This window comes from Sarcophilus harrisii, chromosome 3, assembly GCF_902635505.1.
Source record: "Sarcophilus harrisii chromosome 3, mSarHar1.11, whole genome shotgun sequence".
NCBI classification, from domain to species: Eukaryota; Metazoa; Chordata; class Mammalia; order Dasyuromorphia; family Dasyuridae; genus Sarcophilus; species Sarcophilus harrisii.
The window spans coordinates 530472580-530493264 of NC_045428.1; the positions used below are offsets into that span (position 1 = coordinate 530472580).

General features: G+C 39.0%; 1 protein-coding gene across 4 annotated transcripts in view; it reads left to right on the forward strand.

Annotated features, from left to right (window-relative positions):
* The window catches only part of CLPB (caseinolytic mitochondrial matrix peptidase chaperone subunit B), a 176184-nt gene that overhangs the window by 39484 nt on the left and 116015 nt on the right, over positions 1 to 20685 (forward strand). For all 4 annotated transcript variants that reach the window (XM_031962000.1, XM_031961997.1, XM_031961998.1 and 1 more), the window contains one exon: positions 13713 to 13816. In XM_031962000.1, the coding sequence (XP_031817860.1) occupies positions 13713 to 13816 (104 nt within the window). The remainder of the gene's footprint in view (positions 1 to 13712; positions 13817 to 20685) is intronic.

The following is a 20685-nucleotide window of genomic DNA, read 5'->3' on the forward strand; positions in this document are numbered from 1 at the left end:
GTTAAGAAGCATTTATTTTCTATGTTTCCTATCTTATTTTTCCCCTTACATCCCCCATTGGAAAAAAAAGAAAAAGAAGAGGAAGAAAAAACAAAACCCTTGTGACAAATGCAGTTAGGCAAAACAGATTTTCACATTGGCCATGTACAAACATGCATGTCTCATTGTGGATCTTGATCTGACATCGATGCTCTCCATCAGAAGGTACAACCCCTTCAATTTCAGTATTGCTATTTTTCTTTTTCTTTTTTTTTTTTTTTCTAGCTGGCCAAAGGCCAGAAAACACTGCTTTTGACACTTATGATCTTCAGGATAGTCCATGAGTGACATTGGGGTGATAAGGAAGATCTGGGCCTGAGCAAGGACTTTTGCCAGATATGGAGAGTCAGGCAGGCAAGGGGACGAGTAGGGAGAGGTCAGCAAATAAGTGTGCCATCCCACAGGCTCCAGATTCTGGGAGGCCAGAGATCATGAGTGCGGCCAAGCTCTGATTCTGAATCAAAGGGTTTCTACTTTATTTGAGTTTTTGTTTTAATTCAGTCTATTGACTGTGAAAAGGCCTGTTCTCTTGTCAGCTAGCTACAGGTAAAAAGAAATGAGAGACCTGCAAGTAAGTCCTGTCCTTGATTGAGATAGGGACAGAAAGAAGTCTTGGACTAAGTTTCATTGGTGACCCTGAATGATTTAAAAGAATACATAGCTTCCAGAATTAAACAACACTAAATATTAAAGCATGAAAGAATCCTAAAGACCATGTACTCTGCTTCGTTTACCAAGGAAGAGAGGAAGAAGGGCCCTTGCCTGGTGTCACAAAGCAAGTCAGTGTAAGTCCCGGTCTCCTTACTTCCAAGTCCAGGTTTGATTTTTGTTATACCACATAGTCCCACCCCAACATTTGTATATTTTATTCATTGCTGTTAAATTTCATTTTGTTAAAATTGATACCTTTATAATCATTAGAAATTTCTGAGCCTTTAAGAGATTGTGACTTATTCATGATCAAGCAACTAGTAAAATTCAGAAGTCCCCAGTATTCCCAATAGCTTTATCTGCATGGCTGCTTTCTCTGACTCAGTGTTAGTAGACAAGAGAAAGGACGCCCTCCCTATCTCTTGTCTAATAACCCTGAGTTAAAGAAAATAGAAGCAAAATAGTCTGCTTTCCATAATTCATATCAGCAGTGGATCTGACATTTTTTTTTTATCTTCGTTCCCCAACATAGGTTTAAAAAGAATACCTTTTTGTCATCCTTAGTATTCACCTGGCCTTAGTTTGTTCTGAGTTTTGAAACCACTCTCCTTTTCTTCCTCATCAAATTCATTTGTGCTTAAACTTTCAGTGTCATTCTTAAGAACCTCTCCTGCCATAAGTCAGAAATTCACAGCTTGAAAAGGGCCAGAGAAATTATTTGTTCCAGCTTCTCCCTTTTTACAAAAGAAGAAACCAAGCAGTTAAATGATTCCTCTGAAGTCACACAGATAATGAGTGGCAAAGCTGGGACTGGAACTCAGGTCCTCCAGCTCCACACCTACTCCACTTTTTGTCTGCTCCACCCCATGTAGGGATCCTCTTGATTCTTTCTCTTTAGTTCTTTCCAGTTTTATCTCCCAAAGTCTGATACACAAAAGAGCCAAATGAATGCCAGTATTCCCTTCATCTTTAACACATTCTCCTGATTACTCTTCCCTGTGGTTCCCATTGGCTACACTAAGTCCAGACTTGCTGCCTTTGCCCTAGTTTCGTATTGTCATATATTTAGCTCTGGAGGGACCTCAGAGGCCATCTCAAATCTTTAAATAGCTTTAGTTCAAAGCTTCTTAAATTGGGGGTTGTTAACCACAGATGGGGTTACATTACTATATGTGGGAGTCACAAAATTATGATTCATTATCAGTAAAGGTTTGATTTGTACACCTATTTTATATATGTGTATAACTGGGATTATGTAAAAATTTCTCTGGCCAAAAGGATCATTAGTGGAAAAAGTTTAAGAAGCCCTACTTTTAGATAGTTTTTTAGAGGTGTAGTAGATAAGGCACCTAACTAGAGTCAAGATTTGTTTTCAAACATTTGCTAATTGTATGACTCTGGGGACTTGACCTTTGTTTCCTCCACTGTAAAATGGGAATAATAACATTCATTTCTTCCCATTTTACCCATGAAGAAACTGAGATCCAGCGAATAGAATTGACTTGCCATCTTTGGGCAGAGTCCAGATGCTAGAAACTTAATCACCTGCATTGTACTTGCTAAAATACATTATCTGTTATGAAAATGAAGAGATTTTTTTTTTAAGTAGAAATCTTCCACAGATATTAAAATAGTTGAAGTCCTCTTTCATTGTTCTTACTTTTCTGTGCTAGGTTTGTGGTTTCCATCAAAAATTCCTCCAGCTGGCTTATGGCAGTTTTTATTATCCATCTTCTTAAGATACTGCCTCTATTTCTCCTACCTAAGTTCATGCTCTCTCCTCACATTCTCCCCTCCCCCAGGTTCTTGGATTTCCATGAAGATAACTGCCTTCTTGGTGTACGGTATAATCTGTTCTTGTCATGCATTGAGTACCCCCAAGTCATAGTAATCTGTGTGGGATCATGTTTGCGACCTTGAATTTAAGGTCTTTCTTTTACTTTATTACTTCTGCCTTGAGCTTCACTGCTAAGACATGTGAGGCCATGGGTATCATTTCTCAGGTCAAGGTCCCTCTCCAAGGCCCATTCCAGAACTGATTATCCCCTGTAGATCCATGATTTAGGAGAGGTTGGAAGGTCATGGAATCAAAAAACAATGGTGGTAGAAAGGTGCTTATCAATCTTCTAACCCAGCCCCCTCATTTCAAAGAAGGGACTGAGAGAAGTAACCCAGAGAGGAAAAAGTCCTTTGCCCCATGGGACTCAGCTAATTATTGGCCTCTCCCAGGCAAAGGCTATTCCTCCTCCTCTGGAGTCATAGGATTTAGACCCAGGGACTTTAAAGGTCATTCCCCACCTCTGACCACCCTCCCATCCCCCCAGAGTCACTTAACACTCCTCGCCCTTAAATCCTTTTGTCCCTTGGGAGCAGGAGGAACGGGGCATGAACTTTGAAATGGAGGTTTCTGAAATTCCCTTTTCCTGACAGAAAGAGAGGGTGTCCTGGGGACTTCTCATGGGTCAGGCTTCAATTTCTTTATCTGTCATTTAAAGGGGCCAGAGTACAGCAAGCCCTTCCATCTGGGATTCCATGACTGCCCAACCAAGTCAGTCTTTTGCCATAGCAGTGGGAAGTCAAATGATTATTGATAACAGGTCAATACCTTGCTTCTCTCTGGGACTGCATACTTTTTCCAAGTGCTTTCATCATCCCTCATCTCATTGGATCCTCACAATGTTACTAGCCTGGGCAAGTCATTGAACATCCCTAGGCTTCATTGTGCTTGATGTTCCCTAAAGCTTCTTCTTTCCTCAACAAACTGTAATTCTGTGAACTACCCTCTGAGAGAAAAGCAGTGTTCTGACTCAACCACATTGCCCACAAACCAGAGCCAGGGGCTTTGTTCCATGCCAGATTTCTTTCTCTCTGTGTCCCCAGATTTGACAGAGGAGTACTCCATATGTATATGCCAGATACCCAAAATCAGTTGGTTCTGGATTCTCACCAATAATTGCATCAAGGAAAGTTACCATACCTGCAAACCTCAATCAAAGCTTGAATTATCTCTGTGCTTTTCTAGCTATCCCTCTGTCTGGAATGCTTACATTCCTTACTTTGCTTCTTAAAATTCCTCTATTCCTTCAAAATCCTTCTCAACCACCTTCTTTTACATGAAGCCTTTTCTGATTATTCCAGCTACTTGTGCCTTCCTCTTTCCCCCTTCCCCCCAAAAAAAAATTTACCTTGTATTTAATTTTCTTTATCCACGTACAAGTTGTCTTACCTTACCACTCATTGAAGTTGTTCAGTGGAATGAGAATACCTTTGTTCTCCTTGGAATTTACAGTGCCCATCTAATCGTCTATATTCTTTCAATCTGGTGGAAGGGAAAAGTATTCTCCAAAACTTCATATCGTATTGAGAAATCCTCCTCTTTGGGTTTTACCGACCCAAGCTGCTTTGAAGGTCTGTTACTGTCATATACAGGACCAGGCTAGAATCTGCCTCTCTCTAAGGTTGTATCTCACTCCCTTCATTTTGTGTTCAGAGCAAAAAGCACTTTCTGCAGCTGACTTTACTCCCTAATGAGCTATGGCCAAACACTGCCCTTTGAGTCACTGGCCAGGTCAGTGAAGATCTGAGTCCTGCAGATGAGTGGTCTCTGCCTCTGATTCAATTAAAACTCATTTAGCAAATTAAACCCTGTCTCACAGAGGTTGTCAGTCCAGGGAAACACCTACAGTCCCAGAAATCTTCATACCCCATCCTAAACACTTGGCAGCCTTTCTTCCCATCCTCTCAAACACACGTACTTTCTTCTCAGTCTTGCCTGAGAGCTGTTTGGCACTTAGACATTGATTTGAGTAAGTGCATCTTTTATTAAGGTGCTACAGTGTGCTAGTCACTGAAAATTAAACTTAAACAAAAGGGAAATAGTCCCTACCCTGAAAGAGGTTACATTCGTTTTTTCTTTTTTTTTTTTAGGAAAACGATGTACATAGCAATAGCTAAATAAAAAACACATCCAGAGCAATCCTAGGGGAAGGCCATAAGTCTGATATCAAGGGCAGTTTGTTAACAATAGAACAAACATTCCAAAGTAGAATAGAAGGAGACCAGACGGCTATGAATGGGTGTAAGGCAGTGGGGAGTATACCTACCTAAGAGAGCTTCCATCCAAGCATAAGAATTCATAGAGTACTGAATTGTTATACTTTGTCCCATCTGAGCAAAGGTAATATTGACTCAGTACTAAGCAATCAGAGGCAGATGGCGAGTTCCTGGACCTGACTTGCCTTATGGTCCAGGCAATAGCTGGGGTGGACCTTGTGGGCTAGACTAGTTTATAGAAGGGTTGCTATCCAATCAGCTTGATCGGTTCTACCCCGAGGCTCTGTGCAAACTTAGTAGATTATCTCCCTCAAGGTGATAATGACAATTTAGAACCAGCTTTGGTCAGTGAGGATAAGAACAGTAACATTTCACTCTTGCTCCCTGACCCATTGAGCCAAGAAGAAAGACAGGTAGGCCTCTTCCTTCTCAATTAACAGAAGTATTAGGCTGTTGACCAGTCTTTCCAATCTAGGTTTCCAATCCAAACTACTCTGAATCCTCATTGGGTGAACATGTCTTCTTAGTCTCCTTTGCTGGGTCATCCATATCTTGCTTTCCATACTTTGGATGATTGTCAGAGCCTTTTCATGGATTCTCTTCTTTATTTTTTCTATCTGTACTCTCTCATTCAGTGATCTCATCAGCCCCCTTGGATTTAGCAAAATTAAATTATCTTCTCTATGCAGATGACTCACAGATCTAGAGATCTAGACATATTCTCTCTCCTGTTCTCCAATCTCTCATTTCCAGCTGTCTACTAGATATTTCCTAATGAATGCCTGGTAGTTATTCAAACTCTGACTGTTCCAAATCTTTTAATTTACTAAGCAGGTCTCAGTTGGATTACGGATAGGGACTGTTCATCTTCAGGATTAATTAGAAGTCTTTACTGACCCAAAGTCCACCATCTTCTGAACTTCCCTTTTTAATTAATAAGCATTCATTAAGTGCCTACTATGTATCAGGCACTGGATTAAGTGTTAGAGACTCGGAAAAAAAAAAAGCAAAAAGCACAAGGATCTCACCATCCTCTCCGGCATTTAAAGTCCTTCCAAATTAGACCCTTCCTTCCTTCTTCCTTTCTGTACTATAGGTAGGATCCATTCACATCAACCTCATAGATGTTCGTCACACACAGTATGCCATCTCTCAGCTCCTTGCTTTTTCATTGTCAGCTACTTGTGCCTGGAATATTCTCCCTTATCTCCACCTCCTGTTTTCCTTCCCTCAAGAATTGTCTCAAAACCCACTTTCTGCATGAAATCTTTCCCATCCCCATCTACTTCTAGGGCGGATCTTCTGAAAATACCTTCCCATTATACTGTGTGTGTTTACTTATATACATCTATGTGTAGGTATTCGTGTATGTATAATATGTAGATAATTATTTGCATGTTGTTTCCCTCATTAGAATGTGAGCATCATGAGGTCAGGGGCCATGTTTTTAATTTTCCTATCCCCCATAGCTAAGCACAGGACCTAGTATACAGCACATAGTAAGCACTTGATTGCTTTTTAATAATACTGACCTCTGACTCTGGGACTTAAGGCAGAGACTGAAAGACTACTTGTTGAGGAGTCTGTCTGAAGTTATCCATTTTCAGGTAGTGAGTAGACTAGCTGACCCAAGGTCCCGCTTTAAGATTCTGTGTAGAGTCATTCTGCCTCTTTTCTCTCCCCCTTTCAATCCATTCCTTTATACCACTGCTTAAATAATACTAGTTGTGACTCCTCTATTCAGAAACCTTTAGTGATTTTCCTTTCTTTCTTTTTTTCCCTCCCTGATGCAACTGAAGTTAAGTGACTTGCCCACCCAGGGTCACACAGCTAGAGTGATTTTCTATTGCCAAGTTTAGACTCCTTTGCTTGGCATTCAAAGCCAAGCAATTTTTTACAATCTTATACCACCCATCTCTCCAAACTTAAATCTCTCACCTCTAACTTCTCTACATTCCAGCTAACTCCCACCATAACATGTTTAGCACACTCAATCCTGTTTTTTCGCTTTTTTTAAATGTCTGAAATGCCCTTCTTCCCCCTTACTTTTGTCTGTTGCTTTCAAGTCCATCTCAAATATTACCTCTTCTCCATTGCACTCTTTTGTTTCCCCTAAGGATAATGATTCCCTTTTCCCTCCACTTACAATGGTACTTTGCTTCACATCTCTCTTACCCACTTAAATATCAATTGAATAAATTTTTGGATAGGTGGTAAGGAATCAGGAAAGATTTGTTAGGGGCTTACTAATTTGAATCGGCACTTAGTCGTCACCATCATTAGCAATTGGATGTCCATAGTTAGCCAGTTTCTATAATTTCAGCAGTAGCAGCCATCCTTGCCGTGCTTTAGTTACTGAGGATATGACATGAACCCCAGAGAATACAGACAGTTCTCTCTGAGGCTGCATGATGAGTCATTGGCCTAGACAGAGCCCTTGGGGTCTAGCTCATAGGTTCTCTTTCCTAGCTTTCTGCTTTAGAAGGTGAATTGCATATTTCTTGTGATTGGGTTAGCGCCCACGATGATAAACCAAATCACTTTTCCTTCCCCATCACACTGGGCCATTCTCTGCCCTCCGGAGCCAAGGGGACTGCACTTGGTTGCTTGGACACGTCCTGCTGCCTGCAAATTGGACAGAGACGATCAATACCCCTGAACCCAGAGATGTCTGGAAGAAGAAATTGGTACCATGGGCTGCCCAGAGGGACAGCCTGACATGAGACTCCAAGGCGCAATTGAAGGGTGATTGGATGGAACAGCTAAATATTGACCAAATTATTGTCCTTTTGAGTTTAGACCAGCACATCCTTTTCACTTGGATTTTAAATCAGCCTGATCTGGGAAGGGTAAGATGATGGGGCTGTGAATGCACAAAAGCTGGCTTTCTATTTTGTGAAACTCCTAAGAACCATGGCAGGGCTGAGCATTATGCTCAATTAACAGACTAACAGTGAAAACATTTGTTAAAGTGTCTGATTCTATCTTTGTGGACCAGGTAGAGATTCAGGCTCCATAATATAGTTAGGTAGACTGATATGGTTAAAAGATTAGACTTATTAATGGGTTAGTATCAATTTAGAAGAGTCTGATTGGCCATCTCGGGACATTTCCTTGGATCTTTGCTGTTCAGCATTTTTATCAGTGATTGATTGAAGGCAGTAGGTTAGGAAGTTACCATTTATGCAAAGGACAGAAAGGGATTAGCTACAGATAGGGGTCAGAGACAAAAAGAAAACTAAAACAGTTGGATCTAGCCTTGAATAAAATGAAATATAACAGAGATAAATGTGAAGTCCTACCCTGGAGTTCTAGAATACAACACTTTATGGGATAAGAAGGGAGAAAGGGATGAGGATAAACAAAAGTTCATGTGGAAAAGGTCTTGAGGTCTTAGGAGATTGTAAGTCCACATCTAAGAGCCAGAAGGGAATGTGGCAACCATTTAGTCCAAGCCATACCTGAGTGAGAAACTGTTCTTCACTACCTCCTAACAATATATCCCCAACAAGCGAACAGAAGACAAGACCTTCAGAGGTAGCCCTTCCTTCCCAGGGTAGCCCATTCTGTTACTGGATATCTCTTAACAGTTACTGAGTTTTTCCTTGCATCCAATCTAAATCTGCTGCTCCTTTATTAACTTTGCTGTCACATCTATGACATCTTTCAATATAGTAGCAAGTATCCTGACTTTTAAGGTGGTGTGACGACAAGGGCTCCAAAAGAACCAAAATAATTGTCTTGTGCTTCTTTGAGGAAATATTATTTAAAAGGAGGAAGGGGAGAATTCTGTTGTCATTGTCATGTGCTCTGGCCAAACAACATCTAGCATTCTGAGCTGAATCCTGGATACCACATTTTAGGAAGGAAGATCATTGGTCCTGGTTAGAGTGAAGACACAAAGACTTAGAAGCAGCACAATATAGTTTTTTTAAGTATTCAAAGCATTACTGTGTGGAAGAGTTGTGATCTAGAAGCTAAGAAAGATCTGAAGTCACTCAGCTAATAAGTAGCAAAACCAGATTATGAACCTTGGTCTCCAACTCCAAACTAGCCATTTCCATGGTCCTGTACTGTTTCCCACCCCTGAAAATGTACTTTAATCATTCCCAGGGGAGTTCCATGGCATTGTGGTAAAAATAGTATCTTCCCAGTTAGAGTAACTGGATTCAAACACCATCTCTGTCACTTAAGAGCTTTCTGACTTTTAGGGAGTCACTTAACTGACTTAGGGCTTCTTTTCCCTCATCTGTAAAGCTAGTGGGAGAGCCCTCATTTCTCTTTAACATCCTCAGATTCTGTAGTGTTTTTTTTGTACAAATTAAAACAATCACAGCTTTTCAAGGATACTGAAAACCTATCCCTATAAGCACCAAAATCTTTTAACTGTGTTGGATACAAATATTTTTAAAAGATATTCTGTATTTTGATGCCTTCTTAAGTAGAAAATGTGGGGTGTTGGTTTTGGCTTATTTGAAGGCTTATAGTTAAACAACCATCTAATAATAATCTGTTTAAAGAAGCCAAATGGCAGAATAATTAGACTTCTGGATAAGGAATCTTGAGCACCTGAGTTCATATTCTACCTCTCAACTGAACAGTTTGACCATAGGCAAGTCATTAACCTTTGTGAGACTCAGACAGTTATCTAAAACTTAATATTTAAGAGAGGTAGAATCAATGAAGAGGGTTTCCATACCAAATAAATGACTGCATCTGATTATTTATTATCACCTTAGCAGATTATATGTAGTACTTTTCTAAAGTCAAGCCAATTTTTTCATATTGTATACTGGCGTTATTGGCATTGCACAGTCAGAGAGTTAGCAGGGAGTTCTGGTTTTGGAGGTAGTTGCAGTTAGTCACTCGCCCAGAGTCACACAGCTTAAGTAAGTATCTGAACCTGGATTTGAAGTCACATCTTTCTGACTCCCAGGCCAGTGCTCTATCCATGTCCCACATCAAGTCCATTTCACCTTGAGATAACCCTGATTGTTAGAAAGTGTTTCCTGAAGTCTCCTCCTAAGTCTTCCTCCAGGTTGAATATTTCTAATTCCTTCACTCATTTCTCAAGGCCTCTCACTGACCTACTTACTCTCCTCTGGACATGTTCCAACTTATCAATGTCCCTTCTAAACTCTACATCCAGAACTGGGACATAAAAATCAAGCTCATGTACAGAGTCTTATTCCTGGAAGCTCTATCTCTCTTAATGCACCCCTAAATCACATTAACTGTCTTGGCTACAATAGAACAACTGGTAACATGTATTGAGCTGTAGTCCACTATTTAGATCTCCAGATGCAAACTGCTTTTTTAACTATGACTCCCCCATTTCAGGCAAAAATCTCAAAGCCCAGGCAATTTCCTAAAAGTTGAAGTAAGGAGGAACTGGAAGGATTAACTGGCATTACTAAAAATAATCTTTTTTTTTTTTTAATCAAATTTAGTCTTCCTAGAGACCCAGTCCAAGCAACACTGGACCAGAGAGCTCTCCCCCTTCCTAGGATTCAATTATTGTTATTAAGCTATTTTTTAGTCCTGTCTGACTTTTCATGATCCCATTGGGGTTTTCTTGGGAAAGATACTACAGATGAAGAAACTAAGATACATAGTGTCAAGTGACTTGCCCAGGGTCACACAACTTCTAAATATCTGAGGCCAGACTTGAACTGAGAAAAATAGGCCTTCCTGACTCCAGGCTGAGCACCCTACCAGCTGTGCCACCAGCTGCCCATACTCCTAGGGTTAATATCTATTAATCACAATCAGAGGCAGTGTTGCAGAGGAGTCCATAATGTGGAAAGGTATGTTCTAGGAGAGCTTTGTTGTCTGCCACAGTGGTAGACTTGACTAGTACATAATGACATGTCCTGGATAAACTGCAGAAATGGCAAACCACTTGCAAACACTTTATGTAATCAGATTTCAAGTAGAGGCAAGTCTGACATCCTATGGGATCAGGCCATTCTGGTATGTCAAAATTGTACACCTCCTTAGTAAAGGGGATCATGTGGTCCTGTGCTCCAACATCATATAGTCTCATGACCATGATATCTAGGTCAATGATAGACCGAATTTCCAGGCTCTGTCATTCTTATAAAGAACAGCATCTTGGTAATTGAATTCAGTAGAGAGTGTATGACGTTTCTAATGGACTGTAACATCTCTCACAAAAAGTGAAATGTGATGCAAAATTGTTGCACTGAACCTGAATCCAAAAAGGATACATTTTGAATGTCAAGTCTGTTCTTTCTAAGTCTTAAAACTACTTAGCCTGCCTCAAAACTGCTGCCCAAAACTAATATAGATGAAGATCTTATCTGCCCTTTCTTATATGGCAACGATGCAGCTTTCAGCTCATTCTACTGGAAGGTCATGTCAAGACCCTATTCCTCAAGGAATTCTCTATTATCAAATAAATGGACACTAGGGTCTAAATGTGCAGGCTTCTCACACTGGACAGAGCCATCAGTGAACTTTGTTCTTGTGACATGAGCAGCCCATCTCTCATTCTCAACAGAGAGGCAACTACTCTCATGGAAACCCTCTTACCTTCCAGGGAGTGTACACCCTGCTCCTTGGCGGTCTTGTAGGCGCTGCTGAATTCATCTCCTAGGTTGGGATCAGCCCCTGCTGCCAGCAGGACTTGCACAACACTGAGGGAGAAGAGAAGCATATAAGTGGTAAGGGGGATGAGAAATATCCCCCTTTTTCTCTTTAACATCCTCAGATTCTGTAGGTTTTTTTGTACAAATTAAAACAATCACAGCTTTTCAAGGATACTGAAAACCTATCCCTATAAGCAAAACTTTGCTTCTTCAAAATCCTAAATCGAGGCCCTCTGATCTAGCAGAGGCAAAGCTCTTGGGCGGGAGGGGAGGAGGGAGTCTCAGCCTTCAGCAAAGCCACAACCTGCTCATGAAGGGCACTGTATAAGCATAGTTGTGAATATCTCATCTCCATGTAACAGTGCAAGCTTCTTTTTCCCTGCCCATCTTATTAGGGGGACCATAATGCATTATTCACCTTGTCATGGGTGATTCTAGGTGAAGGGAGATAGTATTATAGTATTCAAAAGTAACTCAGTCTTGTTAATAGGCAGGTAAATGCTTTTCAAAAATGACATAAGAGACAATATATCTGCATCAAAAATATAATGGTGACCATCAGTGTTCTCAGGAACCAAGGAATCATACTATGGAATCAAGAGGAGAATTCAGGTTAATGAGAAAGAATGGTGATGCTATACAGAGCTCTCTCTCCAAGAAAAGACAGCTACTCTTGCTAGTTCTGGCCACAAGAATAGAGAAAAAAGCATTGTCAAGATTGATTACACCATACCGCCCACCCAGTGCCTGGACTTGCAGTCCACCACACTGACAAAGGTCAGGAACAGCCATGGCAGTTGTTAAAACAATTCCATGATTACCCTAAGCCCACAAGCAGAGGATTATTTCTAAGACGAACTTGTATAGTGAAGTGTGCCAAACTCTTTCATTTCCATCACTAAGCAGGAGCTATTTTTTTTCCCACCTACTCCATTCTAACACATGTAATCAATATTAATGACATAGGATAATATAATGATATAGGCTTTGAGATTTTTGCCTGAAATGGGGGAGTCATAGTTTAAAAAGCAGTTTGCATCTGGAGATTAGTCTCCAATATTTTTCAGTTGTCCTTACCCATAGTGTCTTGGTGTAAAAGTTGCTTATAACAGGGCGAGCAACCTTACAAGTGTTGACATATGGAGTCTGTATTATCCATTCCCATATGTACTCATTCTGAAGTTACCACACCTGGGACCCAGTCTTCCACCTATCCCCACCCAAGGATACCTCAACAATGTCTTTTCCTTTCCCAACTCCTGGTGGAAACTGGATCCATTGAAATTCCTTGGTATAATAGAAACTTGGCTTCCTATTGTTCCAAGCCACTGGGCAGTCGATTCAGCCTATCAGGCCAATTTAGCCCATCAGATCTTTCTCCAGATTTTGTTGTCCCCACATTCATGACATCATTCCTCTGCATTTATACTACCCCTACCCTAGTGGGTTTTCATCACCTCTCATTTGTAATACAACTACAGTCTTGAATTTCTCTACACATCAATTCAATTCATCCTATTTCATTCAGTTGCCAAAGTGGTTTTTCTAAAGCCTAGGTCTTGATTATGTCCTTCTCCTCAGTGAACTCTTTAAGGATTCCCTGTTATCTCTAAGATAAAATATTAAGTCCTCTGGCATTGAAAGTCCTTCATAACCTGGCCCTTTACTAGCTTGCCAGCCATCTTGTACCTTATTCCCCTCGATCATTTTTATGGTCTAGCTTCACTAGCTCACATGCAGTTCTTTAAACACAGGACTTTATCTTCTCAGCCCCTGCCTTTGTACTCACTGGTTGTCCTCCATGCTGGAGTGCTCTGCTTCTTCACCCCTACTTCCTAGTTTTCCTGGCTTCTTTCAAGGCTTAATCCAAACCCTACCTTCTTGCAGAAGGCCTTTTGTATTCTCCTCAGCTATTAATATTCAAAAAAATGTTTAGGTTATCTTCTTTTATGTTTCTTGACACATATCTGTTCTCTAAGGGCAGGAATGGTTTTTGCCCTTTTGTACAGCACATAGCAGAGTGCCTGGCACATAGTAGGTTCTTAATAAATATTGATTTGGTGATTGATTAACAGGCTGTATGATATAGTAAAAAGAGTACTGAGAATAGAGTAAGGAAATCTGGGTTCAGATTTTGATTTTGACATCATGCATGGGACAAGTCACTTTCCCTTTAGTTTCCCCCTCAACAGAGTGAGATGCTATTAGCTCCCAACTGACAAATAGAGGTCTTGCTGAATGTGGTTTACCCTGTAGAGCTTCAGACGATGACAATATACCCAAGCAAATTTGCAGGTATTTCTTAGGGAGGATATTTCTCATCCCCCTTACCACTTATATGCTTCTCTTCTCCCTCAGTGTTGTGCAAGTCCTGCTGGCTGCAGGGGCTGATCCCAACCTAGGAGATGAATTCAGCAGCGTCTACAAGACCGCCAAGGAGCAGGGTGTCCACTCCCTGGAAGGTAAGAGGGTTTCCATGAGAGTAGTTGCCTCTCTGTTGAGAATGAGAGATGGGCTGCTCATGTCACAAGAGCAAAAATGTCCAAATGCTGCCTTAGTTACCCAGAAGATATTGAAAGGATTCCAAGGTATTGGGTGAATCTTTTATGGAGGATTTATGAAAAGACACGGGCAGGTCTTCCAAGATATGAAGGCATAAAAAATTGTGATCTTCATCTGCCCCTTATCACCAGTGCCAATGTTGGAAGGACAATACTTTTCTAGGGAGACAGGTAAATTAAGTTGCAAATAAGTGTAACCTAAAGGTCAGTCCAGCTTGGGCAGGAGTCTTGACTTCTTTGGAATACCGAAAATGAATTAACGAGGATGGCATTGAAAGTTGAATTAAGGACAAAGGTTCAAGCTGAGTAGATCCATTTCAACTCAGGAACTACTGCAGAGCTGTTTGTTTTATCCATACCATCTTCTTAAACCTTCCAAAAGGCAGTTATTTGTATTCCCTGTCCAACTGTATGTATATTGCTATGTCTAGATATGCATAGTCAGGATCCCTCCTGAAGCTGGAATCAGCCTGTAGGACTATGCTTTCTGAGGACCCATACCAGTGAAATCAGAAGCATAAATTATGTGTTCATTTCTTCAGAGGTTGTAGGCATCTGCTACAACCTTTGTACTATATAACAACTCTTCTGTAGAAACATCCTTAGTCTCCAATCCATTCATTATTTTCTTGTGACTATCTTTCTCCCTTCCTCTAGTATTTCACTGGCCCTACTTCTCCTCCCTTTCCCCTCTCCCTAAATGGTTTGGGAGCAGAAAAATTGCTGGGAAACAAGATAAAAAAATGTAGGAATAGGATAACTGGTACTGGGACAAAATTTAGGTACTAAGAAACATGGTCTTTGTAACTTACCTAAACATTATGTTAAGCATGTCTTCTATTATATATATCTCTCTTTTTAATCCCAATATTTTATTTCTATCCTCTGTAACTGGCACAATGACAACAAATTGTGCTTAATAAATGATTGTTGATTCATCAACTAACCTGTGATTTTGTGCTGTGGAGAATTCTAGATGAGAAAACTCCTGCTAGTCCAGATCAAGGCCTTCTCAGAAATTTAAATTCTTAGGGAATTGCCCTAGAGGTACCATTAGGGTACAAAAACCATATAATCAAATGCAAAAAGGCAGAAATATCAAATGTATCCTTCTCAAATCATAATGCAATAAAAAATTAATTGCAATAAAATGAAAGATAGACTAAAAACTAATTATAAATTAGTCTAATCCTCAGGAATGATCGGGTCAAACAACAAATCATAGAAATAGTAATTTCATCCAAGAGAATGACAATAATGAGACATCATACCAAAATTTATGAGATGCCGCCAAAGTGGAAATTCTTAGTGGAAATTTTATTTCTCTAAATGCTTACATGAATAAAGTAGAGAAAGAAATCAGTGAATTGAGCATGCAATTAAAAAAAGCTAGAAAAGGAACAAGTTTTAAAATATCAATTAAACACCAAATTAGAAATTCTGAAAATCAAAGGAGAAATTAATAAAATTGAAAGTAAGCACACTATTGAACTAACAAATAAAACTAAGAGCTAATTTTCTGATGAAGAAAAAAAATCAATAAAATAAATAAACTTTTGGTTAATTTGATTTTTTTTTAAAAAAAGGAAGAAAACCAAATTTACCACTATCAAAAATGAAATGGGATGAATTCACCTAGTCTAACTGTCAATAAATCTACCAATCTCAGTGAAATGAGTAGTTACAAAAATATAAATTGCCCAGATTAATAGAAGAGGAAATAAAGTACTTAATCCCATTTTAGAAAAAGAAATTCAACAAGCCATCAGTGAACTCTTTGAGGAAAAAAACATCTCCAGGGCCAGATGGATTCACAAGTGAATTCTACCAAACATTTAAAGAACAATTAATTTCAGTACTATATTTGGAAAAAACAGCAAAGAAGGAGTCCTACCAAATTCTTTTTATGACACAGATTTGGTGGTGATACCTAAACCAGGAAGGGCCAAAACAGAGAAAGAAAAATTTTACACCACTCTCCATAATGAATGTTGATGCAAAAATTTTAAATAAAATATTAACAAAGACATTACAGCAATTTATCACCAGAATAATACACTATGACCAAGTGAGGTTTTTGCCAAGAATACAGGCCTGATTGAATATTAGGATAACTATCAACATATTTGACTATATCAAATACAAAACCAATCGAAGTTATATAATTTATCTCAATAGATACAGAAAAGGCCTTTCACAAAATACAGTACCCATTCCTAATAAATACACTATAGAACAAAGAAATAAAATAAGCTTCCTTAAAATACTGAACAGTATCCATCTAAAACCATCAGCAAGCATTATCTGTAATGGTGATAAGCTAGAAGTATTCCCTGTAAGATCTGGATGAATCAAGGATGCCCATTATCACCACTATTATTTAGTGTAGTACTATAAATGTTACTTTAGCAATAAGAAAAGAAAAAGAAATTGAAAGAATCAGAATAGACAATGAAGAAATAAAACTGTCAACTGTGACATATGATGGGTATACTTAGAGAATCAACCAAAAAGCTACTTGAAATAATTAGCAACTTTAGCAAAATTGCAGTATATAAAATAAACCTGTATGAATCATCAGCATTTCTTTATATTGCCTACAAAGCCCAGCAGCAAGAGATAGAGAAATTTCATTTAAAATAACAATTGACAATAAAGTCATATCTGAATAATTGGGAAAATAAAATGACAGTTCTACTTAAATTAATTTACTTATTCAGTGCCATATCAGTCTACCAGAAAATTATTTTATAGAGCTAGAAAAAAATAACAACATCTGGAATTTATCTAGAAGAACCAAAGTTCAAGAATATCAAGGAAAGTGATAAAAAAAAAATGCTAAAGAAGGAGGCCTAACTATACCAGATCTAAAACTATAAATAAAGTTGCAGTCATCAAAACTAATTGGTACTAAGAGAGTAGTGGATCAGTGGGATAGGCTAGGTACACACAATAGTTAATGAGTATAGTAATCTACTGTTTGATAAACCCAGATTCCAGTTTCTGGAATAAGAAGTCATTATTTGACAAAAATTTCTGGGAAAACTAGAAATAGTATTGCATTGACCAACATTTCACACCATATACAACATAAGGTCAAAATGGGTAGATGATTTAGACATAAAGGATAATATAATACTGTAAGCAAATTAGGAGAACAAGGAATAATTTGCCCATCAGATCTGTGGAGAAGGGAAGAATTTATGACCAGACAGCAAATAGAGAACATTATGAAATGCAAGATGAATAGTTTTGATTGCATTAAATTAAAAAGGTGTTGCACAAAGCCAACACAACCAATATTTAGAAGGGAAACAGAAAACTAGGAAACAATTTTTGTAGCCAGTATTTCTGATGAATACCACATTTCTAAAACGTATAGAGAACTGAGTCAAATTTATAAGAATAAGTCATTTCCCAGATGATAAATGATCAAAAGAGAATCTCCCTATAATTCTAAGAAGTTCAAAGATTTTATCAGAGGCACAGGCAGGACTTGAACCCAGGACTTCTTGGCATTGAGGAGAGTAATTTCAAAATTCCCTAATAGAACGGAGCTAAAACTAGTGATAGTGCTCCTATGTCTATCCTCACACACACATTTCCATTAAATTAGAGATGTTGCCTGCTGCTTATTTAGTCCATGGTCCTTTCTTACCCATCCTCCCACTTCACCACCATGTTTCTTTTCTAGTACTCCCTTGATTTTGCCTCTTGCTCATCTGGGCTAAATCAGGGATGGGGACCACTCTGAGGACTTCCCTACTATTCTCCATACCCAGGGCAGTTTTTTTTTTTTTTTGTCTACTTTTATTCAGTAAATGCTTATTATTATTAAGTGCCTGCTGTTTATGGTGTTCTTTGGTTAACCTTGTAAATAAGAAATTTAGATGAGAATATGATTTTTTAGTTTAGTAAAGGGATGAGCCCACAGCTTTACTCTAGCTGGGTAGTTTGCATACCCTGAGTTGGTAATCACTCATAAACATAATAGTACATGATTAATGTTTTGGAAAGAGCAGACAAAGCACTGGGTGATGTGCCCAGGGTGAAGGTGCTCAGAAGATTGCCAGCCAAGATCTGAGAGGTTTTTCTGGATAGAGAAGGGAACATTTGAATTTAATTTTAAAAGGATAGTTTGGAATTCATCAACAAAAAAAGAATTATTTCCCAGGCATAAGAAACAGCATGAGAAGAGATATGGATGCAGGTACACAGCATAAGAAAGTAGAATAATCACTGCATTTGAAGTCAAAAGGCTTAAAATAATCCAGGCCTAGCTCTTTACCAAGCTGTGTGATCTTGGGTAAATCACTTGAAATTTCTGATATTTAGATTGTATAACTTGGGGTGGTTGAGTGTAATGTCCCTCTAACTAAATCCTGTAATTCTAGAAAGCATATATATTAAGATCATGAGTAGGAGTTTTCTTGCAAGCTAGGTAATCCTTGATTGCTCACTCTCTCTCACCCCCAACATCCAAGTTATTGTCAAGGCCTGTTTTCCACTTTGCAAGTGTTAGCCTTTTAGGCTGCAGAACCAAACGCCACCCATAGGGCTTTTGTAGAGAAAGAATGTTTTTACTAAAATAAAGTGGATGGCCCTGGCTTCCAAGAAAATAAGGTGCTTAGATTATCCACACCATCCTCAAAAGCCAAATCTAGCCCCACTCTATCCACCCCAAAATGGCCTAAGCAACCCAGAAGTGATCCTGTATTGTTCTTTTAAGTGTTCCAGATTGAAGAACTTAGAAATCATCAACAATTTTGCTGGGTCCCAGAAGTGGGAGAGGAAGAGGAAGAGGGAGAATAATGAGGGAGGGAAGGAGCCACACTGCTGAGCCCTTGGTTTTCAGTCAGGTTCCTTAGAATCAAGACTATGTGGTAGTCCCTTGTAGGAAAAAATCCCTGCCACCCGGAATATGTATATAGCAGGCAAATCCCATGTCATGAAGTCTCTTTCCGAGCATGAATGCTTAAGGAGGGAAGGGAATATCTAAGTGCCAAATGGAGATGATAGACTGACGGTGTTATTTTCATTTCATAGCACTATTGTGAGGACCTCATAATTGATCACATTTCTTTAACATTTCAAAATTTACGAAGCACTGTTCTAGAACTAACCTAGTATTACTAGATAGGTAGAGCAAATGTTATCTGCATTTTACAAATAAGGAAGCTGAGCTTCAGAGAGATTACCTAGGGTCATACTACCAGTAAATAAATGCCAATACCAGAAATCAAACCTAGGTCTTTCAATTCTTAAACCACTGGTATGGTATGGTATGTTAAATACTTCCTTATCTGGTAAGAACAATATACTTTAAGCTTCCAAGAGCCATGATATACTCATTCTCCACTATAATGTGGCTCCAATTCCACAACTTGAAAAATAACAACCAAAACTACAACTTCTGACGTTTATAGTGGACTTTAAAGTTGGCAGAGCTCTTTACATACCCTCCAGTCATGTTCTACCCTGTCAAAGTCCTTCCTGAAATAAGCTTAAATCTCTCTGCACTTCAAAAAAGCTTTCCCTATCCAGTCCTCACCCCTACTGCAGACACATGCATCTACACACTTGACAAATTCTGAAGTCTAGTTTTGTAAGTACAGGGAGTCTTATTCACCTCTTACTCTTACCACCCTCAGCACAGATTTACAAAAGTTTGCTGAATTGATTCACTAAACAATATTTATTAAGTACCTGCAAACATTGTGCTGGGAGCTGAAAACAGTATAAAGTTCAGTTCAGGCATGATCCCTGTTGCCTTAATGGAATTCACAGTCCAGTTGGAGAATAGGTTCCATGTACAAATCAATCAATATTAAGCACCTACTCTGTGTCAGGCACTGAATTAAATACTAAAGATATGAAAGAGACCAATGACAGAAAACCTTTTAATGGAGGAGACATTGGATGAACAAATATGTACATATGTACAGGATGTACAGGATAATTAGGAAATAATTAACAGAGGGAAGGGACTGGAATTAAGAAGGATTGGAGAAGGCTTCTTGCAGAGGGTGGGATTTATTTTGAACTTAAAGGAAGCTAGAAATAGGAGTAGAGGAAGGAAAGCATTCCAGGCATGGGAGGAGCCAGAACAACTGGCCGGAGCCATGAGATGGAATATCTTGTTCATAGAACAGCCAGGAGTATAGTGTCACTGAAAAGTGGAGAGAGTAAGGTATAAGAAAACTTGAGATTATGAAGGTCTTTGAGTGTCAAACAGCATTTTTTTTTATTTGATCCAGGAGTCAATAGGAAACTACTAAAGCTTTTGGAATAGGGAAATGAGTTTTTTGTTTTGTTTTTTTAAGGAAAAACCTATTTTAGAAAGTGGCTAAATGGAGGGTGGTTTGGAGTGGGAAGGAAGTTGAAACCCATGAGCAAATTATTGCAAGAGAATAGTCATAGAATGATGAGGTTTGCACTAGGGTGGAGGCCATGTCAAAGGAGAGAAATTGCAAAGTAGAAAATAGGCCTTGGCAATCACTTGGATTTTGGGTGAGAAAGAGTGAGCAATCAAGGATTACCTAGATTGCAAGAAAACTCCTATTCGTGATCTTAATAAAATACAAGATCTGTGATCTCACTGATTCGGATTCCCTCCAGTGAGGCAGATTGCAGTCCATCCATGTTTTCCTGTCTTTGCTGTTTTTTGCAATTCCTGTCCATGTCTTTGCATCCATTCAATGTATTGGAGTTACAGTAAATAATAATAACATGATAAATGTATTAGATATAGTGTTACATATATGAGGTCT